The sequence below is a fragment of the Pectinophora gossypiella genome, chromosome 26, assembly GCF_024362695.1.
Source record: "Pectinophora gossypiella chromosome 26, ilPecGoss1.1, whole genome shotgun sequence".
Taxonomy (NCBI): Eukaryota; Metazoa; Arthropoda; class Insecta; order Lepidoptera; family Gelechiidae; genus Pectinophora; species Pectinophora gossypiella.
This window is the reverse complement of record NC_065429.1, coordinates 3,786,860-3,811,788: the sequence shown is the minus strand read 5'-3', so window position 1 is coordinate 3,811,788 and position 24,929 is coordinate 3,786,860. Positions and strand designations below refer to the sequence as shown.

Below are 24,929 nucleotides of genomic sequence, written 5' to 3'. Positions count from 1 at the left end.
ACAATCGCAGACCGAGCGCGTTAACCGCTACGCCACCGAGCCTCCTCACGTTACGCATTACGTCATTATTTTAATATTATTATGTTGGCAGTATGATATGCTCGACTCCAGTAAGTAAAGTCCTCAGTAGTATAATAAGCCCTAAACTCTAGATGAGACACAATAGAATAAAGGTCAAAGTAAAAATCTCAGCTCAGAATGAGTAGTCAGTTAATAAAGACACAGACTGGCAGAATGGATGATGACTGGCAGAGTTTATTACTGACGACTGTAGCGCCGTACACTGCCGGACAATTTCAAGTGCACAGCTCTTTTTATTACTATCGACCCGCCCCGGCTTCGCTCGGGTGCAATGCTGAGGAAAAAATGAAATTATTTACCACATCACATTTAAAACCTCAAAAATAACAGTATTTCTCCACTATTTCATGGATGTTATTGTACATATAAACCTTCCTCTTTGATCACTCTATCTATTTAAAAAGCCGCATCAAAATCCGTTGCGTTGTTTTAAAGATTTAAGCGTACATAGGAATATAGGGACAGATAAAGCGACTATGTTTTATACTATGTAGTGATATGATTGGCCACCTGATACGACACGATTCATTTATAACAAACATTATAGAAGGAAAAATTGAAGGGAAGAGAGGAAGGGGTAGACCTAGGATAACATTTATGAAACAAATAAAAGAGAAGGTGCAGGTCGTGTTGTATCGGGAGGTGAAGGTTTTGGCGGGAAGAAGAGAGGAATGGCGGTTACTCCACCGACAAGAGCGCAGCTCTTAAATAGAGAAAGAGAGAGTGATAACCGCCGCGAATTGTCCTGAGTGAGGCCCTTCTTAGGACGTCTACCACCACCTTATGATCATTCTCTATGCTTTTTGTAATTGTTTTGGGTTTTTTTTTCATGTTGATATTATTGTCTTGTCTTTGTCTGTGGTGTCCTTTTATAATAAACAATTTAAATATTATTCTTTCTATTCTATTATTTTATTTATACATTTATTGTTACAAAACATTAAACACCGAAGCCTCTAGTTTGGTGGTCAAAGTGTCTAGCCATTATACCATAGAGGACAGAGAACAGTCTCCGTAGTCTAGTGGTTAGATTATTAGGCACACGATCTCGAGATCCGGGTTCGAGTCCCGACGGGGACATTGTCGAAATCACTTTCTGGCTGTCCTTTGTTTGGTAAGGATATTGCAGGCTTGAATCACCTGATTGTCCGAAAAAGCAAAATGATTTCGTGCTTCGGAGAGCACGTTAAGCCTTGGTCCCGGGTATTAGCCATAAAGAAAACACTTTCATCAACCCGCAGTGGAGCAGCGTGGAGGAGTATGCTCTAAATCTCCTCTGGTTGATTGAGGGGAGGCCTTTGTCCAGCAGTAGGACGTATATAGGGTGATTTTGTTATGTTTTCAGAATCAGATCCGAATCATTTATTCAACGTAATTATCATGGATAAACTTGTTGAAGGTCAATGTAACATTTTTGAATTTACGTCATTTCGCAAGGTGTTATGACTGAGGAGAAGAAATGACAAGAAACTGCAACAGCAACACATCTTTGAGGGTAAGTACATTAAAAGTTATTTAATAACTACAGGAACACATTCAATACCACACATTTTTATCATTTAGGTAATCATTTATCATTTTTTTATTTATGATAGAGGTATGAAAATATAATATTCGCTCTTCATTTACATTGCAAGCAAGTGTACCCACTACACTCCATGACTTGTAAATTTTAACTCACTTACCTTTTATTATATTTAAACTGCACAACCACAGTTTAAAACCGACCTCACACTATCAGACTTAAGGTTCTAAATGTATGTTATAATAAATTCTATAGCAAAAAATTTAGATTTAGTTCACATCTTCATCTGCTACCTGCGCAGGAGTGCATTTTGGGTCAGATTTTAATAGATATCATCAATTTGATGTAAAATGAGTGTCGACAAGTTTTGATAAGAGATTAAGTTATAATTGTCGGTTTCAGACAGTAGCTAGTTTTGATGGCCTAGATCAAATCAAAATCAAATCAAATCAAATATACTTTATTGCACAGAACTAAAAAAGAGATAAATATCTAAATACTTTGTTTAAAGGGTTTTCAAATTCAAATATTGCACCAAAATAAAAGGAAAACAGATTCAAAAGTGGTCCAAATTTCCAGCACTAACAAGACCTATATAGCTTAATAAGCTCATTAAATACTCAGTAATTAATACTCAGTAATAAATTGTATAATATTGGTTTGAGGAGCTCGGTGGCGCAGCGGTTAACGCGCTCGGTCTGCGATTGTTGAAGTTAAGCAACTTTCGCAAAGGCCGGTCGTAGGATGGGTGACCACAAAAAAAAGTTTTCATCTCGAGCTCCTCCGCGCTTCGGAAGGCACGTTAAGCCGTTGGTCCCGACTGCATTAGCAGTCGTTAATAACCATCAATCCGCACTGGGCCCGCGTGATGGTTTAAGGCCCGATCTCCCTATCCATCCATAGGGAAGGCCCGTGCCCCAACAATGGGGACGTTAATGGGCTGGTGATGATGAAATGGTTATCACGTTCCCGGTAAAGGGAAAAGTCGTGAGGAAACCCACATTCCTGAGAAATGCATTTTCGGAGGTACCTATGTGACCTAACCTGTATTGGGCTAGTTATCCCTTCGCGGGTTGTAAAAAACCGGACCTATCAAATCGTCCTGTGAAAACGGGATAATCTTTTTCTTATAGTGTGGATTGTGAGGCGAAATAACAGACTCATCAACCCTGGTGTTAGGGTTATGATTGACCCGCCAAAGGCCCCTGACATAGCTCATGTAACGACTACGTACTTACATCTGTAAGTATTTACGTGCCTTCCGAATCACGGATCATCTTACTTTCGGACAATCAGGTGATCAGCCTTTAATGTCCTAAACAAACTAGGGAGCAGAAAGTGATTTTTTTCTGTGATATGTCCCCACCGGGATTCGAACCCGGGGCGTCCGGATCGCGAGCCCAACGGTCAGCCACTGGACCACAGATGCCGTTCTTTGACGATCAATGTGTATATAATACGGGCAAGGCTTTAGCAACTAATAATATATATACTTAGTTGGTCACAGATAATCTATCAAAATATTATCAAATAGTTAAACTTTGACTGAACAATCGGCCATTTATCAAATAGAATAGCTGACGCAATAGTGAAAATGATTTATTTAATATTAACGCGTGCGCAGAGAGGGATTTAGGTAAGTATTATTAGGTTAATATGTATCATTATGTGTAGTGTATTTGTAAAAATGTTAACAGTAAGTAGTTATTATATTAACCGTTGTTAAAAATAAAAAGTAGAGGGATGATTTAGTTGATTATTCTGAGTTAATATTTAGTGGAATTTCCTTTCTTCTGAATAGTGATGTTTGGTCGTATGCCCATCTGTCATAAGAGTTTGCTTACCAGACCATATATATTCGACGACTCACTTTTCCAGCCAAGTAGCTAATGCCATTTGCAAGTCTACAATATCCCGGGATCCCGAGATTAACTTTAGATAATCCCGAAATCCCGGGATTAGAAAACACGACCGGGATCGAATCCTCTAATTACTACACACGGTGCTGCTCGCCAGTTCTGTTAGGTACTTGCTGAACTTGGCTTTACACGCTCCTGCCTGTCTAGATACCTCTCTGAGTGCTCACACGCACAAAACAAAAAGCTCAAAACGGAAGGAGAAGATTAATTACTTTTTAATTCGCCATTTTGTTTGCGTCATCGTGAGTGACGGGTAGTGATGTGCCGCGAGAGTTTAGTGATGTGCCGAGATGTGGAGCGGGACGAACTTAAGATTGGAAATAGATGGAAGTCACTTTTGAGTATTCGGTAACATTAAGTGGGGTTGCGTAGAATGTTACTTATTTTAATGGCATATTGGGGTAACTGCTGCTGCCCAGCATCAGGGATGCGCTTTTGAAGTAGCGGCGCCTACTCGCTACGTCACAAGATCGTCATAGAACCTAAGTAGCATTTTATAGGTTAGCCCGTCCCAGTGAGCTACCCACTACGTTATGATAATCCTGTCGCAATTTGGTCGGGGACTGCTTATTTTTATATTCGCAGCTAACCATCATATCTGATGGCCATTCCACTATCCGCCAACTGTGGACCCCGTAGATGGCCTACAGCTCAGCCTAATACAACTGGTTGGAGGCCGAGGAAATGGAATCTGGTAGGGCTCTAGCTAGAACATCACCGATTGAGAAATTGGTCGGTGTACTGCGGAATGGAAGGCGATTGAGGCAACCACCGTTCTACACGCCCTATCTATGGAGCAGCTCTTAAATAAAAAGAGAGAAGGCTTAAAAGAATTTCAAGTGTCAAACAGCCTTTGCATAACTCTTTACTTACCCAAAAAAAAACCAAACGTCCCGCCAAAATTCACAAACGAACGTCTCAGTCTGACGTGAGATTGCGCGGGAACGCGTAGCGCGCCACTTTTATTTTTTCTCGAATTACCTGACGTTGACCGCGCGGGCATTCAGCCTTAATTTTAATTGCGTTTTGTTTTCATTAGCGGTCGTACGTTGTCACTTTTCGTGAGAAAAATATGTCGGTAAAGCATATACGGAAAGAGAAAAAGTACTGTTTCTTTGGCCATTGTCGCTATAAAAGAGAGATTTATCTTTTAAAAGTTATTTGGTGGGAGCGAATAATAACCTATACATAAACATAAACAACCTATACGTATATACGTCCCACTGCTGGGCTTAAGCCTCTCTTCAATCAACCAGAGGAGATTTGTAACATATACCATCACGCTGCTCCACTGCGGGTTGGTGAAAGTGTTTTTTTATGGCTAATAGCCGGGACCAAGCCTTAACGTGCTTTCCAAAGCACGGAATCACCTTACTTTTTTCATCTTATTTTCGGACGTTCGGGTGATTCGCCTAACCTACCCAACCCTAACCAAGCCAGGGCCCAATGAGATTATTGTGATATGTCCCCACCGGGATTCGAACCCGGGAACTCCTCGTGAGCCCAACGCTTAACCACTAGACCACAGAAGCCGCTAAGCTTTGATTTTATGTAAGAAACCTTTACTTTTCCGCCATCGAAATGAAAAGTAGTTCGCTGTTTCCTATTTATAATTACCGATTGTAATTACGAAAGAAATGAATCTGTTCCAACTAACAATGGACAATAGAGACGCGACAAAAACTAAATTAGTTTTACATTCGATCGATTCTGATTGACATTCTGAATCGATTTATAAACTCAATTAGCTGATAGAGGTGGGAAAACTAGGCAGAGATACAAGTCCTCAAGAACTAGAGCGGGTGGGAACCCTCAGCGCTCCCCATTTGTCCGGCCAAGTAGTAAATAATAAAAGAACTAGATAAGTACATTCCTAGTCACATAAGATGCGAAGAAAAACATCGTGAGCAAACCCGCATTCCCGAGAAATGTATTTCGGAAGTATGTGACCTAACCTGTATTGGGGTAGTTTTTACTTCGCGGGTTGGAAGGTCAGACAGGCAGTCGCTTCTGTAAAAATCTGGACCTGTCAAATCTTCAGGTTAGGTAAGCGGCCTCCGTGGTCCAGTGGTTGAGCGTTGTGCTCACGATCCGGAGGTACCGGGTTCGAATCCCGGTGGGGACAAATTACAAAAATCACTTTGTGATCCCTAGTTTGGTAGGACATTACAGGCTGATCACCTGATTGTCCAAATAGTAAAAAGATCCGTGCTTCGGAAGGGACGTTAAGCCGTTGGTCCCGGTTATTACTTACTGATGTAAGTCCGTAGTCGTTACATGAGTCATATCAGGGGCCTATGGCGGCTCAGTAATAACCCACCACCACACCAGGGTTGATGGGGTTGGTAATTCACCTCACAATCCACACGATAGAAGAAGAAGCGGACTCCATGAAAAACGGGATAACGCTAATGAGATGATGATGATGATGAAGGTTGCTGCGATCAGAATGCGACCTCCGACATTATCATCACCTCCCTACACAGAAACCACGATTGATAACAATTGTTTAACAATGATAATGACAAGAAGTAAAATGACAGATTAGTATTGTGTCTCTGTGATGATTGATGGCTTCATTAATACAATAGTATGACTGAAAAACATGTCTGCTCGTCTGTGATCTGTTTGCTATTAACATTTCTTGTCTCATTATTGATGGCTACACATCAATGACAGACAGACAGACATAACTGAGACAAGCTGTTGTATAACTGTTTTTTTTTTTTTAGTTTTCCCCGAAAGGTAAGGCAAAGGGAACTATGCCCATACAGCCATTAATGAAATGATGAAAGGTGATGATGATGAAACCTAAGCTAACCCCACCCTCGGAGTAGACTCCTACTCCGAACCCCAAACGAATTAACTCAAAAGTCCGCATAAACTTTCGAGTTATGAAGCGGCTTCCTGCCACGAAGCGAAAATAGGCACATACACTTTGTTCATTGAACACTCCGATATAATAACACTCGCGAATGTCTTCCGACTAACTTAATGCGATCATTAACCACAAAACACCACTTCGTATTAATTATTTAGATTATTCAATGAAGAAAGCAACTGTCCCGTTCCCGTTTCCCGCCAAAAAGCCTTGGATAACTGAGATTACTGATATTTTTGAATCTGGAAAATAGACTTGCCCATACAAAACACCGACCAAAAGGAAAGGTACTTACAGGATTGTTGAATTTGGTTTCTTCTGACCCCGGGGTGCTCTGGATACTGCTAGTGCACTTTCAGATCATGTTTAAACAGCACAACTTGAATTAATATACTTTTATGTTATTTTAGAAATTTCTTGTACAGAAAACGCGCGACGGCGGTAATCGAGTCAACTTTCTTTTTTCTTTTTTCGTGACTTGGGGTGGCGTGAGTTTTGGCGCGAACCAAGGGAGTTTATGGAAGGAATTCATGGTCGGTGTCCTAACACAAGTAATGCCTATTACCTATTCAAAAACATAATTTTCTAGCTTCTTTCCTCTCGTGTGGGTTGTGAGGTGGATTGCCAACCTCTTCATCCCTGGTGTCGAGGTTATTATTAAGCCTCCATAGTACATAATAATATGTACGTAGTAACCGGGATCAAAGGCATAACGTGTTTCGAAGCACCAATCATCTTACTTTCGAATAATCTGGTGATCGGCCTGTAATGTTCTAACCAAACTAGGGATCACAAAGTGATTTTTGTGACATATCCCCAACCGGATCGCCAGCCATATACGTATATAGGCTGTTTATGTTATGTATGTTATTGTTTTCTATTCAGAAACTATTTATTCGCTCGAGTAGGTAGTAAAAGCATGAATAAATATTTTAACTGGTAATTTAAAAAAGCTTTTTTATGCTCATGTCGCGAATTATTACATCACATCAAAGTGTATTTCCGCTATGGTTAATTTAATAGCATGTATTACAAGGAATTACGCTCCAATCGTACACCAATAAAACCTACCAATAAAGTTCTTTGAATAAAATTAAGCTGCAATTACAGCCATTTAAAAATGTAAAAGTAAATAAAATTTCTCTTATAAAACACCTAGCTATAGATTATAAAAGCTGACCGTTTCGGCGCCGTGGGCGTGGCGCGGAACAAAGCCCAAGTGTCAGTGGCGCCAAAGCTTTCCGCTTTGACGTTTTACTTTTTTATTTTAGTTTTTTTAGAGACGCCCCGCGGCAAAGGCGTTGGCGCGCCGCGGCCAAAGTGAGGATAATTTAATTAGAGTGATAACGATTTTGGCAGGAAATGGGAGAATATTTGATCAGCATACATAACCCCACACCCAAAATCCTTTTTGTGGTAGGCAGAGTCACAAGTGCCTCATCAGAAGACAATTTGCCACGAAAAATACGAAGTCCTAAGAAGAATAATGATGAATCGTACGAATATTCGTGGCGATTATATTTGAAAGAATTAGACGTAGACCCTCATCATCATCAGCCGTATGACGCCCACTGCTGGGCATAGGCCTCCCCCAAGGATCTCCACGACGATCGGTCCTGCGCTGCCCGCATCCAGCGGCTTCCCGCGACCTTCACCAGATCGTCGGTCCACCTTGTAGCGGGCCTACCCACTGAGCGTCGTCCGACACGTGGTCGCCACTCCAGAACCTTTCCGCCCCATCGGCCATCGGTTCTCCTCGCTATGTGTCCTGCCCACTGCCACTTCAGCTTTGCAATTCTCCGAGCTATGTCGGTGACTTTAGTTCTCCTGCGGATCTCCTCATTTCTGATTCGATCCAGCAGGGAAATACCGAGCATAGCTCTCTCCATTGCCCGCTGAGCGACACCGAGCCTCCTCACGAGACCCATAGTAAGCGGCCACGTCTCACTGCCGTAGGTCATCACTGGCAACACGCACTGGTCAAAGACTTTCGTCTTGAGACACTGAGGTATTCTGGACGAGAAGATATTCCGCAGCCTCCCGAACGCTGCCCATCCGAGTTGGATCCGACGAGAGATCTCTTTCTCGAAGTTGGACTTACCTAACTGGATTATTTGTCCTAGGTAAATGTACTGGTCTACAACTTCGAGTGTAACGTTCCCAACCTGAACTGGAGTGGGTGCGACCTTTCGGACCCCAAGCCAACCTCGCCTGCACGCGGTACATCCTGCTATTCAACGAAAGAGGCTCTGGCGACCCACCAACACGCACTGGACCAGCGCGGTGGGCTTATGGTCCAAACCCCCCCCAATATGACCTCAACACATAAAAAACGGCCCCCAGTCCCCGGCAGCCCCGTTGTCCGTGGCTACGGTAGCGGCTACGGTAACGGCGGGGCAGGGGGTGCGAAGAATCTCCGGGCTGGATTCGGCTACCACCAACGACGACTGTACCTGGCAACATACAACACGTGCACACTGAGGACCGACGAGAAGCTTACCGAGTTGGAAGAATCTATCAGCAGGTTACACTGGGATGTCATCGGGTTGTCTGAAGTCCGAAGAAAGGGCGAGGACACGATAACTCTGGGCTCCGGTAACTTGCTGTACTTCCGGGAGGGCGAACAACTGTCCATGGGTGGTGTCGGGTTTATCGTCCACAAGTCCCTAGTCAACAACGTGTTGACCATCGGTAGTGTTTCGAGCAGGGTAGCGTACCTGGTACTCAGAATATCATCGCGATATTCGCTGACTGTCATCCAGGTATACGCTCCGACCTCGGGACACCATGATGACGAAGTGGAGACTATGTATGAGGAGATTTCTAAAGCCATGCATAGCCATAAAAGCCACTACACGATTGTGATGGGGGACTTTAATGCACAATTGGGGAAACGTTGCGGTAACGAGCTGAGAGTGGGGCAATTTGGATTTGGGGTCCGGAACACCAGAGGCGGGATGCTTGCGGACTTTATGGAGAAGGAGAACCTCTATATGATGAACTCCTTCTTCAGGAAGCCCGCGACCCGCAAATGGACCTGGATAAGTCCCAATGGCAGGTATAAAAATGAGATCGATTTTATCATGTCGACGAAAAAGCACATATTCAATGATGTCTCTGTGATCAATGCCGTTAAGACGGGAAGCGATCACCGCATGGTAAGAGGCACATTGAATATCAATATCAAGCTAGAAAGATCGCGACTGATAAAATCCACGCTCCGACCGGCGCCAGCCCAGATCCAAAACCCCGAGCGCTTTCAGCTCGAGCTTCAAAACCGCTTCGAGTACCTTGAGAACTGCGCAGACGTGGACGATATAAACGACCTGATGGTGGATGCTGTCCGCACGGTAGGTTCTAAACACTTTAGAACCCGCCGTACCAAAACGCAGAAACTCTCCGCACACACACTCGAACTCATGGATAAGAGACACGAAATGAGGCTGCAGGACTCAGCGGATGTCGTACGTTATAGACAACTTAATAGACAGATCTCGAAGTCTTTGACGAGCGACCTTCGCCAATTTAATACTAAACGTATTAAAGAGGCTATAGAGCGGAACAAGGGCTCCAAGGTGTTCGCAAAAGATCTGTCTATTGGGCAAAGTCAACTAGCGAGACTGAAAACTGAGGACGGCAGAATCATTTCGTCGACTCCCGAAATCCTGAGAGAGATTGAGAGTTTCTATAGACAGCTATATTCCACGAAAACATCAGGCGAAAGCATGGCTCGAGACCCTCGAGCCAAGCTTACCCGACACTACACTGAAGATATCCCGGACGTCAGCCTGTACGAGATTAGGATGGCCCTCAAACAACTCAAAAACAACAAAGCGGCAGGAGATGACGGAATCACAGCAGAGCTTCTGAGAGCGGGCGGAACGCCAATACTTAAAGTCCTCCAGAGGCTCTTCAATTCCGTCATATTTCAGGGCAAAACGCCGAGGGCATGGAGCGGAAGCGAGGTGATCTTGTTCTTCAAGAAAGGGGATAAAGCCCTACTGAAGAACTACAGACCTATCTCGCTTCTGAGCCATGTCTACAAGTTGTTTTCGAGGGTCATTACGAATCGTCTCGCTTGCAGGTTTGACGACTTCCAGCCTCCCGAACAAGCCGGTTTCCGAAAAGGCTTTAGCACCATAGACCACATCCATACGCTGCGGCAGGTTATACAGAAGACCGAAGAGTATAATTTGCCACTTTGCTTGGCGTTTGTGGACTATGAGAAAGCCTTTGATTCGATCGAGACCTGGGCTGTGTTGCAGTCTCTTCAGAGGTGCCAAGTGGACCATAGGTACATCGAAGTGCTAAGGGACCTCTACCAAAATGCCACTATGTCAGTTCGAGTACAGAACCAGAGCTCTAATCCGATCCAACTGCAGCGAGGAGTGAGACAGGGAGATGTCATCTCTCCGAAACTGTTCACTGCTGCATTGGAGGATATTTTTAAGCTTCTGGACTGGAAAGGATTTGGCATCAACATCAACGGCGAGTACCTGACGCACCTTCGATTTGCCGATGATATAGTCCTAATGGCTGAGACCCTGGAAGACCTGAACACCATGCTCGAGCATCTCAGTAACGCATCCCAACGAGTGGGTCTTAGCATGAACATGGCAAAGACGTAGACCCTAGTGCCATAAAATAAGAAATGCAACTCTCTGCTCCCCACCAGCATCTAAGCTAAGTTTACCTCACCCCCTTTCGAATATAGTTTACACTTGAATGGTATGATGTCAGACGTCACACACACAGATGCGCGTGTACGATAATGTCAATGTGTAGTGTCTGTGTAATACTAGGTTTGTATGAAGTGTCCTGAATGAGGGAACATCCCACCAAGTAACACACTGCTCACTCATCTGTAACCAATGATCACACCGACCTTACACATTGTCATAGAATATTTATTTATTTATTTATTTATTGAGTACAACTACATCATATATATAAAACATTCACAAGTAATACAATTATTAAAATTAAGACTTATATATATGACAATTACAGTGTACATAGCATCTACAAATTAGTAATAAAATTAACACAGCACTTCACAGCAGTCTCTACTTATTTAAATATGAATAAAATATGAAAGTAAAGTAGAATAAAAAAAATATATGAACTTATGAATTTACTTATTACTTACTAAATAGTTAAGAATTTGGACTTAAGTATTTCAGGACATTTCTCACAAATCTTGAATGAGTGTCATGGAACACATCAAGGTTTTCAACGCGACCATTGGCGAAATTGTATTGGTTTAAAATTCTAGTCATCGGTGATTGCAAACCCAAGTTTGTTTTAGACGGAGGGGTGTAAAAGATGTTTTTAATTTTATATCGAGGATATTTATAGGGAATTTTGAGTGAAACTCTGTTAAGTAGGTGATCGCAGTGAATATGTCCATTGATTAGCTTGTGTAGGAATTTCATGTCCAGTAGAAATCTTCTGTTGGCCAGAGTAAGCATGTCAAACTTATCGAGACGCTGTCCATAAGGTTGCCGATGAGAAAAACCTCTGCTACAGTAAGCCAAATGTCTGGTAAAAGCTCTTTGTATGCCCTCAACACGTTGTGAATGAATTGCATAGAATGGACTCCATGACGTACTGGCATATTCGAGATGGCTACGCACAAGAGCATTATAGAGGAGGACCTTGGTTTCGAGGCGTTTAAAACTAACCGTATTTCGCTTAAGAAAACCAAGCATTTGGGCAGCTTTTTTAACTGTCTTATCAACATGAGATGCGAATGTCAATTGACTATCCATAATAACGCCCAGGTCGCGTACTTCCTTCACCTCCTTTACAACTACGCCGCCTATCTCGTACATAGTAACAAGTGGTTTCTTTTTTCTAGTGTATTTAATATGAAAACATTTGTTAACATTGAGGGACATACAATTTTGCTCGCACCAGGTTTTAATCGCATTCAAGTCATTCTGCATAAGGAAAGCATCGGCATTGGAATGTATAGAATTATACATTTTTAAGTCATCTGCAAACAGAGAAAATTTTGAATTTTTGATATGATCTGTAATGTCATTGATGAAGACCAAAAAAAGTATTGGCCCAATATGGGAGCCTTGGGGAACTCCTGATTTAGCAAAATATGCTTCAGATTCATAACCGTCAACCACCACGCTCTGAGATCTACTAGAGAGGTAGGACTTGAACCATTTGAGCAGCGATCCTTCGATACCATATATTTTAAGTTTTTGTAGAAGAATGTTGTGATTAACTCTATCAAAGGCGCTGCTAAAGTCCGTATATATGGCGTCGACTTCTGATCCCTTATCCACCTCATCAGATATATCTGAAATAAAGGGTACTAAGTTGGTCAGTGTAGAACGACCTTTTCTGAAGCCATGTTGGTTATCAGAGATATTTTTATCGACATACGATGTTAACACAGGACACACGAGCGACTCGAATAGCTTAGAAAAACCTGAGAGAATTGATATAGGTCGATAGTTTTGTATATCATCATGATTCCCTTTTTTAAAAACTGGGACAATACGTGCTTTTTTCCATTGATCAGGAAATACCCCTTCATCAAGAGAGCGATTAAAAATCAAAGTTAGTGGTAGAGCTAGCGATGTACCACAGCGTTTTATGAACAGAGGAGGGATAGAATCAGGTCCTGCTCCCTTTAGTGCGTCAAGTTTTTTGATATTTTTCAACACATCGCGCTCATGGAATTGTAACTTATTTATACAATTATCAGAAGAAATGTTGGTTATGTTTAATGATTGAAGAGGTATGTCTGAAGAATAGGCCGATTGAAAGTGAGTAGCAAACAAATTGGCGATATCTGAACCTGACTCAACAGCAACACCATTCAATTGCATTCTAGCTGGTATATTAGAGTGACCACCACGTTTATTTTTGATGAAGCTCCAAAACAATTTAGGATTTTTTGGGATAGAAGATTCTATACTATTTTTGTATTCATTATAGCATTTATCGTACAACTTATGACAACGACTTCGAAGTAATTTATATTCGATTTCATCGCGAGGATTTCCATATTTACGGTGTCTAATACGAACCCTGTCTTTTTCTGCCAAGAGCTTAGAAAGCGCGAATGAAAACCATGATGGTACGTTGGATTTCTTAATGTTACGTTTAGGTACAAATTTATTAATGGTGTGATATAATATATCGTAAAATACGCTAACCATTTCGTTTACAGTATTACAACATACTAGTTCGCGCTGCCAGTCCACTTTTTTAAAACTACATATAATACCCTCATAATCAGCCTTATAATAATTAGGTTTAATATTAATTTTAGGACGTATATAACTAACATCACAGTAAGAAATATTTAAAACTAAGGCAGGGTGGTTTTGGTAACATTTTGTTAGGTTGCTAAGAGGACTAGTCACATATGCTTGGGATGATTTACATAGGATTAGATCAAGAAATCGACCTTCGCTATTACTAATACTATTAACTTGGTATAGATTATTACTAGCTATAAAATCTATTAAAGAATAACCCAGAGCTGCGTTATAATTAGATGGCTCCATATAATTACAGTTTTCTTTGACATTCCAGTCAATAAATCTTAAATTAAAATCTCCTAAAATAACGAGATCATCTGTGTATGGAATAACATTATCAATACTTTCAAGGAGACGCGATAAAGATTCTAGTTTCACTGGTGGAGGCAAATATACTACACAAATGGAAAGCTTTCTTACCGAGCCATTAACGATAATTTCCAATGTCACCCAAAGATTTTCCAAGTTAGTCTCCCAACTTTGTACACGAACTGAAGGAATATCTTTTGAAACCGCCAGCATTACGCCTCCACCCTCTTTTTTTGTACTATTTAAGCAAGTTCTGTCTCTGCGATATAACACATACTCATCACCTACCAACTCACCATTCGAAATGTTACTATTTAACCATGTCTCGGTAAAAGCGATAACTTTATAATTGCAATTATGAACACTTTTAAACAACTCATTAGTCTTTGTTCTGAGTCCCTGAACGTTTTGATAGTAAATATCAAGCATTTTTAACAAATTAGATCTAAATCATTTACTGACATAACAATATGTTTAATTGAGGCTATTAAGGCTTTCAATACTTTTAATGTAAAGTGCTTGATGAGTTTCATCTTTCCGAACAAAAATACGCCCATTTCGAATCCAGATGAATTTGTAGGAGAGCTCCTTGGCTTTTTTACGAGTCGCGGCGTGTAGGTGTTTGTTCGCAGGTGTCAGATGCTCAGTGACGTAGACCGGAGTACGGGTTCCCCCAATTCCGAGGTGGCGAGAGCTCAGCTTGTCTTGGGGGTTCTTCTTGTTGAAGTTGGTGACGGCGGCTAGCACCGTATCGCGAACTCGTGCGCTGCGCAACTTAACCACTACAGCTCGCGGTCTGTCGTTGTCTCGAGCCAATTTAGCGACCCTGGTTGCATGCAGAATATCATCGGGCTGAAGAGGAATCTGTACAGCTTTTGTTAGTTGTGTGAAAGTGTCCATCAAATTCTCTGAGCGGTGTTCTGGTATGCCATTGACTTCGATGTTTCCCTCCCTCATGTGCAATTCGACTGAATTGAGTCTATCAGCTAGGACAGATACTGTAGATTTTAGAGCCTCGTTGTCAGTTTTGAGCTGAGCAATCGTAGCGGACCTTTCTTCCAGGGCCGTTTTCATGTCCTCGAATTGTTTATTGAAGAAATTAACTGACTCCTGGAAGTTATCAATTTTATTATTAATGGTTTCAAGTTCCGCCTTAACGAGCTTCTTTAGAGTCACGCTCATTGCGGTTTGAAGCTCTTGTTGTATAATTTCACGGAGCCTTTCCTCAGCAAAGTGGCTATGAGAACACGGTGGCGGCGGTGTTAGCGGGAGAGACTCAGAAGGCATGACAGCGGCAGTGGTGGCACCCATAAAATTCGATTGACCGTCAATTTTTTGCGTCTTTGATTGGCAAGCACCATTTGGGCGAGATGTAGGCGCGTTAGTATTACCTACTTTGGGTTGTTTTCTGAGGCAATCAGGACATTTCCAGCTTTTTCGTGGTTTATCCATCAACTGGAACAGCTTGTATGACACGTTGGCGCAGTGTAAATCATATTTAAGCTTGCAAACAAAGCAAGATAAAAACTCTCTTTTCGGTATTGCGTTATGGCATTTAGCACATTCATTCGTCTCATTTCCCTTCAAATTATTATTAGTGGTTGCCATTTTACTTACTAATAAATTTCAACAATGTTTACTTGCCAATCAATCACGAAGTAAAATACACCTTATTACGCCGCACTAGAGCTAGAAGTAGAGATTGCGCCATTCACGAACTCGCGGCCGGTTGGCTACTAGCGAGCGCGGGGTCAATGAATTTCGGGAAGCGCGGGCGCGGTTCCTGGAAGCGCGCGCGTACAAACTTCGGCAATAATTTAGGTAGGTAAGTAATTTCTAACCTTTAAAATGTTATTGTTTATTGCACGTCAATTAAAGGAAAATTCACTTATTTGCACACACTACACTGTAACACTATTGATTTTCGATATAACTGTAGTATTTTTATAACTTTATGTAAGGTATTTATCAGTAAAAACAAATAAAAACTGCGGAGCGATTAAAATTACGTGTTGCCGCTGCGCGCGGCGGTTTAACCTAATTATTAGAATAAGGAATAATACTACGTATAGAATGGCAACATCCTCCGCCCCCCCCCCCCCCCCAGCGTCTAAGCTAGGTTTACCTCACCTCCCCTCGAACACAGTTTAGACTTGAATCGTATGGCATCAGACGTTACACACACAGATGCGTGTGTCAATGTGTGGTGTCTGTGTAAAACGAGGTTTGTATGAAGTCTTCTTCTATCGTGTGAGGTGGATTACCAACCCACCCAACCCTGGATGAAGTGTCTGGGGTGTTCCAACGCCTCACATCATAATTACTCCACAGTGGCGCCACCTAACATCATTTAGTACCTAAACCTTCCGCCTGGGGCGCGGCGGCGCGTGCTTTGCCCGCCATTTTGTTTCCGTTTTTTATTTTTAATAAAATCGCCAATAATAACAGTCATTAGACGTTTTTACGTATTCCAGAGGTCTGGTTTAATTATAGGCGGTAGTTTTTGAAGCAGGTTAGTAATGGATCTCAGTTCCGATGGTAAATTTGGCGTAGGTCATTTATTGGGACTACTCCTTTGGAAATAGATCGCGCATACATTAGAATTTTTATAGTTATTTTATTTATTTATTATGATACATCAACAGCAGTTTATACATAAACACACAATATAAAATACACATAGGAAAAGTTCCGGTATGCCTGTCAATTATAGACGCACACAACACTGATAATAAAAAGTATAAACTAAAGTTAGCAAATTAAAAAGAACAATAATTGAAAATAAAATTTAAAAAAGAAAAAACATAGATCGTCTAAGCTTTCTTTAAACAACGTTTAAATGGTATGAAAAAATAAAACGAAAACTAAAACTATTGCAGAATAAAACTTAGAGATAGGTGGGTAAGTACATAAAATTATAAAATTATTAGTGGTGTGGGATAAGTTTCAGCATTTTACTTTTAAATTGAAGAAATGAATCGTTGTGTATCTCCACATCACTGTTGTTTAATTCGTTGAATTTCAACAATATTCTAGAAACCGGATTATGTAGGCCTAGGTTAGTTCTAGAATGGAGAACACTAAAAATTCTACGGATTGGGTGCCGAGGATACTTGTACGGAACACTAATATTGATTTTGTTGAGCAAATGAGTGCATCTAATTTGTCCGTTGTCTTTTGTTTTTTTTTATATTATGGATATAAGACACTTAATAAGACATGACTAATTTATTAAAAACATCAAAGAAGGGAAGCTACAAGGAAAGAGAGGAAAGGAAAGACCAAGAAGAGACATAGAGCAGATTAAGGAGAAGGTGAACGTCGTGTCTTGTAAGGAAGTGAAAGAATTGGCCTTTGATAGACAAAAATGGAGAATGCTACACCGACAAGAGCGTGGCTCTTAAATGAGTGTGATGGTGATGGATATAAGTTCCGTTACATAACAGAGGCATCCCGTCTGATCAATTAACATACATTAAGTATATAACATAGCACGTGCACGTGTCGCACGACGCTCAGTGGGTAGGCCCGCTACAAGGTGGACCGACGATCTGGTGAAGGTCGCGGGAAGCCGCTGGATGCGGGCAGCGCAGGACCGATCGTCGTGGAGATCCTTGGGGGAGGCCTATGCCCAGCAGTGGGCGTCATACGGCTGATGATGATGATGATGAAGTATATAACATAAACAGCCTATATACGACCCACTGCACAGGCCTTCCCTCAATGAACCGGAGGAATTATGGAGCAATGCTGCTCCACTGCGGGTTGGAGGTGTGCTAATAGCCTCCCAACTAGGCATGCACCCTCAGGCCTGTCGTCTTAAACGTTATAACGGGTGTGAGCCTTCAGCGCTCCCCATTTGTCCGGCCAAGTAGTTAATGTCATCTGCGGAAAATCTACAATAAGTCACAAATTACGGCTAATAGCCAGGAACAACTGCTTAAAGTGCCCTCGGAAGCACGGAATCATCGTGATTCAACCCTGCAATGTCCTTACCAAAGAAAAGAACAGTATTAATACTTATATTTTATAACACACAGGAGATACAAAATACAAAACAAAAGAGAAAGAGTAGGTACATACAAGAGGCGGCCTTATTCCTAAGTAGCAATCTCTTCCAGGTAACCTTTGTATACGATACATTTAACATTATTAATAATAATATAATACTTTATTTAAATATTATATTTTAGGACACATTGACCAGGGATGTCCTTAGAAAAGGTTTAGTATGTGATCTATTCTGAACCGTCGTGCGTGTATGAAACGATTGATGAATGTCATACCCTTGACTCTACTATGTAAGTTACGCTATAAATCAATTAGAAAAAATGTTGTTTATGTATATTGTTATAAGATAATACTCAATACCTGAGGGGTTAAAATAGACACATCAAAGCAATTCATCTAAGAAAGCAACATTGCTATTTGACATTAGTTTGCATTGCGCACTTACTTTTATATGCGCAAATGTCAAATTGCAATATTGCATTCTTAGATGAATTGCTTCGATGTGGCCATTTTAACCCCCTGTTGGCCACACAGATTACCCGCATTAACAAGAACAGCGGATTCGTGTCTCCAAAACGAAAATTAAAAATAAAAAACGTCAAAACCTCTGTTTCCAAGTAAAATCCGACCGCGCCAGACGTATCATTACAGGCGTCCTGCACGCAATTTCTCCTTAAAAAACTAAAAAACGCGTGTTCCAAATCTCTAATTTACCGAAAAAACTATATCATTCAAGGAAGACCCTTTTCTATCTTTTTTTCCCGCGCGTGACTTTTGACTGACTGTTTAGGCTTCGGGCGATCTTCTATGTATATCTGCACGAATTGGTTCGGTTGGTCCAGCTCAATTTTATTATGTACGGTCACGAGCATTAATATGTATACACTTTGCTACCATGTCACATTCACTTTTTTGACAAATTGAACTGTAAGTCTCACTAACTGTCAAATATGTTAGAGCGACAGAGTCCTAAAGTGGGTTCATTATATTGCTCATGACTGTACTAGCGACCCGCCCCGGCTTCGCTCGGGTGCAATGCTGAGGAAAAAATGAAATTATTTACGACATCACATTAAAAACCTCAAAAATAACAGTATTTCTCCACTATTTAATGGATGTTATTATACATAATTAACCTTCTTCTTGAATCACTCTATCTATTACATTTTAAAAAACCGCTTCAAAATCCGTTGCGTAGTTTTAAAGATTTAAGCGTAAGTACATAAGAATATATAGGGACAGAAAAAGCAACTTTGTTTTATACTATGTTGTGATTTTTATTTCCAAATTCTATACCATACATAACATACATAAGCCGTTATCCCTAACAGGGTGGGCAGAGCCACATTTTATTTTTTTGAAAAAAGTAGCATGGAGAATGCTACACCGACGAGAGCGTGGCTCTTGAATTAGTGATGAGTTCCAAACTAAGCAGCCTTAGCCAAGTTGCAAACGATTATGAAAATCGACAGTGACGATAGCTTTGCCTCAGATGGCATTAAACACTTGGCCGGACAAGTGGGGAGCACGGATGCACTGTACCCAATTGGGAGATAACCTCGGCTTAGGGCGTCGCCTTGTCGTTGAAAGAATCAATCGACCCTAGAGGGAAAACTAGACCATGCCGCCGGCGGGGTCGATATCGAGGTCCTAAAGAGAAAATCAGAAACGACAGAGAAGAATCATCAATCCAAATTTTAAATGAGGGACATTCCATGCTAAGTTCCCAAAAAAAAAGACACTAATTAATATACAGATATAAATGTCACTTTAAAATTAAAAGTTACAATCAAATATTTTAAAACTATAAAATAAATTTAAAAAAACTAATAATAAAATACTTTATTTATTTATTTTTAAATGGACAAACCGAAGCAACCCGCTACGTGTATCTCAAATCCCGAACGCAACCGCAGAATTAAAAAATAAAATAGAAAAAAAAAATAAACATAAGATGGCGCCGACTCGCGTGCGGCGGCGGGAACGCTTTTAGAAAAAACCATGAAAGAACTTTTACCTGTGACGTCGGTGTAAAACAAACGGGAATAATAGGGAGAAATTAGCACTCGAACAGATTTTTTCTATATGGCATAGAATAAGGAATAATACTACGTATAGAGCGGCAACTCTCCGCTCCCCCCCCTCGATATTAGGTACTTTAGTCTTCAATAATTATGGCTTCAGATCTCACACACACAGACGCGCGTGTACGATAACGTCAATGTGTAGTGTCTATGTAAAACGAAGTGTTTTGTTTGAAGAGTCCGGAGTATGATAAAGGTACGCCTGTATCTCCGTGTATAGTGGCTCTCCTCGCCAGCTTTGTTTAAGTCCCATTGCGAGCATATTGCTATTAACCAAACATAAATATTATAAATCACGTGATATTAATTATCAACATAATTATGAATTTGAACTCATAAAGTCGAATCCAGTGGTTTAGTTAGAGCTCGAGGCGGGATTCGAAACCGAGACACTACAATGTAAGTCACACCTTTTCCGAAGAGAGCTCTCACGGATTCAAACGTGTAGCAGTATCATCAGGATCATCCTTACATACCAAAAGAATATTATTATATAAGTACTTAGTATAAGTATCAAAAGTGCCCGTAAGTAGTATTCCTTCTATTTAAAGCTCTGCTTACCTCATTAGGGATCATGGACGGTATTCTTCCTGTTTTAGCTTATAATATAAAATAAGCTTCGAATAACGCCTGACGCTACTATTAAAGCAAAGATTGCTCAGTAAACTATTGCTTTATAAAAAGCTCAGGCGTTTGTGCTCGAGGACTTAGAACGAAGAAATCGCAGGTTTTTGAGAGATAAACACTGAATTTTTTTGTGGTCCGTATAATATTATTATACATGCAAGTTTAATTTGTAATTCTAGTCGATAATTAATATCACGTGGTTTCCAAGATTTGTGCCCGGTTATTGGTAGTAGGGTCGCCTATTAGATGGGATTTAATATAGCTGGCGAGGAGTATAATGTACCTCTACACTTCTGCCTACCCGGGAAACAGGCGTAATCAAGTCGTAATACTATGTTTAATCTGTGCAGTACCTACGAGTATTTTTGCAAGGAGTTTTATAGGTCCTCTAAATAACTTGCAATGAAAACATTGACATGTCAATCATAAACTTCAAACAGATTTGTTAAGAAAATTTCGAGTTTTTGAATATTATCTATTGGGCTTTGAGTAAAACCTATTATTTTTCTTCTAATATGGGTACCAAAACACTTATAAAGTTGGGTGCTTTGGAGCCTAAACAGACAGCGTTTCTTTTGTGTGATATTCAAGAAATTTTCAGAAAACACGTGAAACATTTCGGAGAAATAGTCAAAGTGGCTAATAAAATGGTATGTATTACTTATTTATTAAGCTATTGCATAGCTTCTATCGCGAGGCTTGAGCGGGCTTATCTCTCCTTCCGAGAAACTGTGAACGGCATACTTACAACACAAGAAATAAAAATAAAATTACTATTCAAAATTCTAGATTAAGTAAATTAAATTCACGTGACTTATTGTAGATTTGCCGCAGGTGGCATTAACTACAAATGGGAAGCGACGAAGGCTCTCACCCGGTACAAAGTTTAAGACAACAGGTCTGAGGGTGCCCAGTTGGGCGCGAACCTCGGCTAAGGGAGTCGTCTGAGAGGAAAGATATTTGAAAGAATTAATCGACCCTCGTGGGTCGATAGCGATATGCGCTGGTTGAGGGGAATCGTCTACCACGCCGGCGGGGTCAACTCTAGGGCGAAGAGCAAATCCATCAAAGGTAAAAAGAAGATGAATTTTAATTTCTCTGTGTTTCTAACTTTCAGATGCAAGCATCAAAATCCTTCTGCATTCCAGTATACGTATCAGAACAATACCCAAAGGGTCTGGGCCACACTGCGGAGGACGTGAACGTGGCTGATGCCACCTGGCTGTATGAGAAGACAAAATTCTCAATGCTCACCCCCGAACTGCACGTGAGGATGCAGACTGACGTTCCGCAGCTTTCCTCAGTAGTTCTATGTGGACTTGAGGTAAGCGCACATACTCAGATACTTAAAACAAATGCTGCATCAGCAATATGGCCGCCTGTTGTACCTTTTGTATGTGTTACCTATCCTTATTTCAGTATCAGAATCATGGTCTGAATCATCCCCCTCAGTATTTGTTACGATGTTATTGCCATCATACCTACTTGTATGGCTACTTGCATGGCTGCTTGCATGGCTGCTTGCATGGCTTCTTGTATGGCTACTTGTATGGCTACTTGTATGGCTACTTGTATGGCTACTTGTATGGCTGCTTGTATGGCTGCTTGTATGGCTGCTTGTATGGCTACTTGTATGGCTACTTGTATGGCTACTTGTATGGCTACTTGTATGACTACTTGTATGGCTACTTGTATGGCTACTTGTATGGCTACTTGCATGGCTACTTGCATGGCTGCTTGCATGGCTGCTTGCATGGCTGCTTGTATGGCTGCTTGTATGGCTGCTTGTATGGCTACTTGTATGGCTGCTTGCATGGCTGCTTGTATGGCTACTTGTATGGCTACTTGTATGGCTACTTGTATGGCTACTTGTATGTACTTGTACGGGGTGTAAGTGACATCGTAACGTAAACTGAGGGGGATGATTCATTATTCTGAGTTAATATCAAGCAGAATTTTCCAATTCTCAATTCTATTCCTTAATTATTTATTGCATTCCATGTATAGTACAATGGTGTGTTACATAGGCATAGGAACTATAACATGGACCATGTAGGGTACTGCAAACCAAAAAAGCCAAAGCCAAAGTTTTCCATCGCAAAAGTATAGAATTGAATAAATTTTGCGACGGAAAATTCCACTTGATATTAACTCAGAATCATGGTCTGAATCGTCCGCCTTAGTATTCGTTAATGTCACTAACACCCTGTATACTTTTGGCGGCGAGGGTGTGCTGCCGCCAAGGATATTGTCGTGGTACCGAACTGAGCGTAGTACCCCGCTAGCCACAAGTTGGTAGTGTGACTACGGATCGACGATCCATCAATTCAATTCAATTTCAAAATATCTTTATTGGCATAATTAATATACATACATAGTACAATACCAGTGTAAATAAAATTAAGGTCCTAGTAGTAACAAATAAAAGAGAAGGTGCAGGTCGTGTCGTATCGGGAGGTGAAGGTTTTGGCGGGAAGAAGAGAGGAATGGCGGTTACTCCACCGACAAGAGCGCAGCTCTTAAATAGAGAGAGAGAGAGTACTATACAAAGAAAGTTAACATCGTTTTTTGAATACGTACACTCTTCAAAAACTTTCAGCCGGGATCTTATTTATTAGTGGAAATGGAAGGATTTAGCCTGTATTCTAGTCAAATTAATATCAGGATTTGCGTCATTATGTAGGTGAGAACAGATGTACCATTACATTTGTAAACTAGTAATTACAATGAGTTACGAAAACCGGGCGACAGTCGGACAATGATATACAAATACCGATCCATCATTAGGTTCCTATGTCTGTAGACTACTGTATTTTATATCAATTTTTTCAGACTCACGTTTGCATAGAGCAGACTGCAATAGACCTGATGAGCGAAGGATTGGAAGTGCACGTATTGGCTGACGGAGTATCGTCCAGATCCAACATGGATCGAGGATTGGCTCTGCAGGTTGGTCCGGGTTTCAATGGACGGAGGTCCAGTGGCTGAGTGTTGGGCGGAGGTCCCGGGTTCGAAATCGGTGGGGACATAAATCACAAAAATCACTTTATGAACGCTGGTTTAGTAAAGAAATTACAGGCTGATCACTTGATTGCCCGAAAGTAAGATGATCCGTGCTTCGGAAGGCACGTTGGTCGCGGTTACTACTTTATGACATACGCAGTCGTTACCGTAAAACGGGGTAAATAGGAATGGCGGGGTAAATTGGAATAAAAATCTGCTTTTCTAAACCGCTCTGTTACTGTCATACTATTTTTGATGGGTTAATACTTTTTGTGTTTTTGAACGAACCTACATTTTTTGCTATTGGCTACACTGTGAATTTAAACGAAATAATCAGGATGTCACAGGCCCTTGGCGGCTCTGTAATAACCTTGACACCAGGGTTGATGAGGTTGATAATCCACTTCACGCGATAGAAGATTAAATCATAGGCCGTATGCATCTTATGAGATTGTTTCAGACGATTTGTCACCATTGTCGCGAACCCTCGATTAACCCACAAGCAATTACTTAAGCATAGTCACTGTGGTCGTGTGCTTCACCAGTTTGCTTCTCAAACGGGGAGTGCCGGTTCGAACCCGGTTTAATTTATCTTAAGTGCAGTTTTCACGAACACAATTGGCTCGACCATTATAGACGGCGATACGGCTCACTACCCATCATGTTGGTCTAACAGAAACTCGGGTGAATTGTGGATAGTTCATCTTGCGATGGATGTACCTCTGACTACCCCAATTGGAATGTAGTCGTGAGCTTATGTGATGTACATAGTATTATTCCTTATTCTATAGCTATGTTATAACTTTATCTTTTTTTATTTTCAGCGATTGCAAGCCTTAGGATGCTTCGTAACAACATCAGAAAACGTCCTATTCAAGCTACTGAAGGATAAAAACCATCCGTCATTTAAATTTATTTCGAAGTTGAACAAAACACCTACAGTAGACACGCTGGGATATGATTTGAAAAATAAAGCGTAAACTTTTGGATCAGGGATGTCTGATACAATTGGGTATCCTTTAGAATTCGAATTTGATTAATTATATCCATGAATCTGTCTTAAGACTCCAATACTAAGCGACTGCCAAGTTATCGTCCAATGTCTTGTGGCCCTGTATGTTTCGATAGGAATTCGTGATATTTAAGGGTAGGTACGGAAAAAGCCCACCATGATTGAAAATGTTTAAATTGACTTCGTTT

At 41.0% G+C, this 24,929-nt stretch overlaps 2 protein-coding genes across 3 annotated transcripts in view; both read left to right on the top strand.

Annotated features, from left to right (window-relative positions):
• LOC126378516 (LHFPL tetraspan subfamily member 2 protein) overlaps positions 1-24,929 on the top strand; it is a 492,824-nt gene that overhangs the window by 288,669 nt on the left and 179,226 nt on the right. The gene's annotated exons all lie outside the window — the stretch shown is intronic.
• On the top strand, positions 21,242-24,709 carry LOC126378300 (isochorismatase domain-containing protein 1-like). The gene is made up of 4 exons (XM_050026492.1): positions 21,242-21,376; positions 21,844-22,050; positions 23,559-23,675; positions 24,554-24,709. Exons 1-4 carry the CDS (start codon positions 21,242-21,244, stop codon positions 24,707-24,709), a joined length of 615 nt encoding a protein of 204 aa, XP_049882449.1.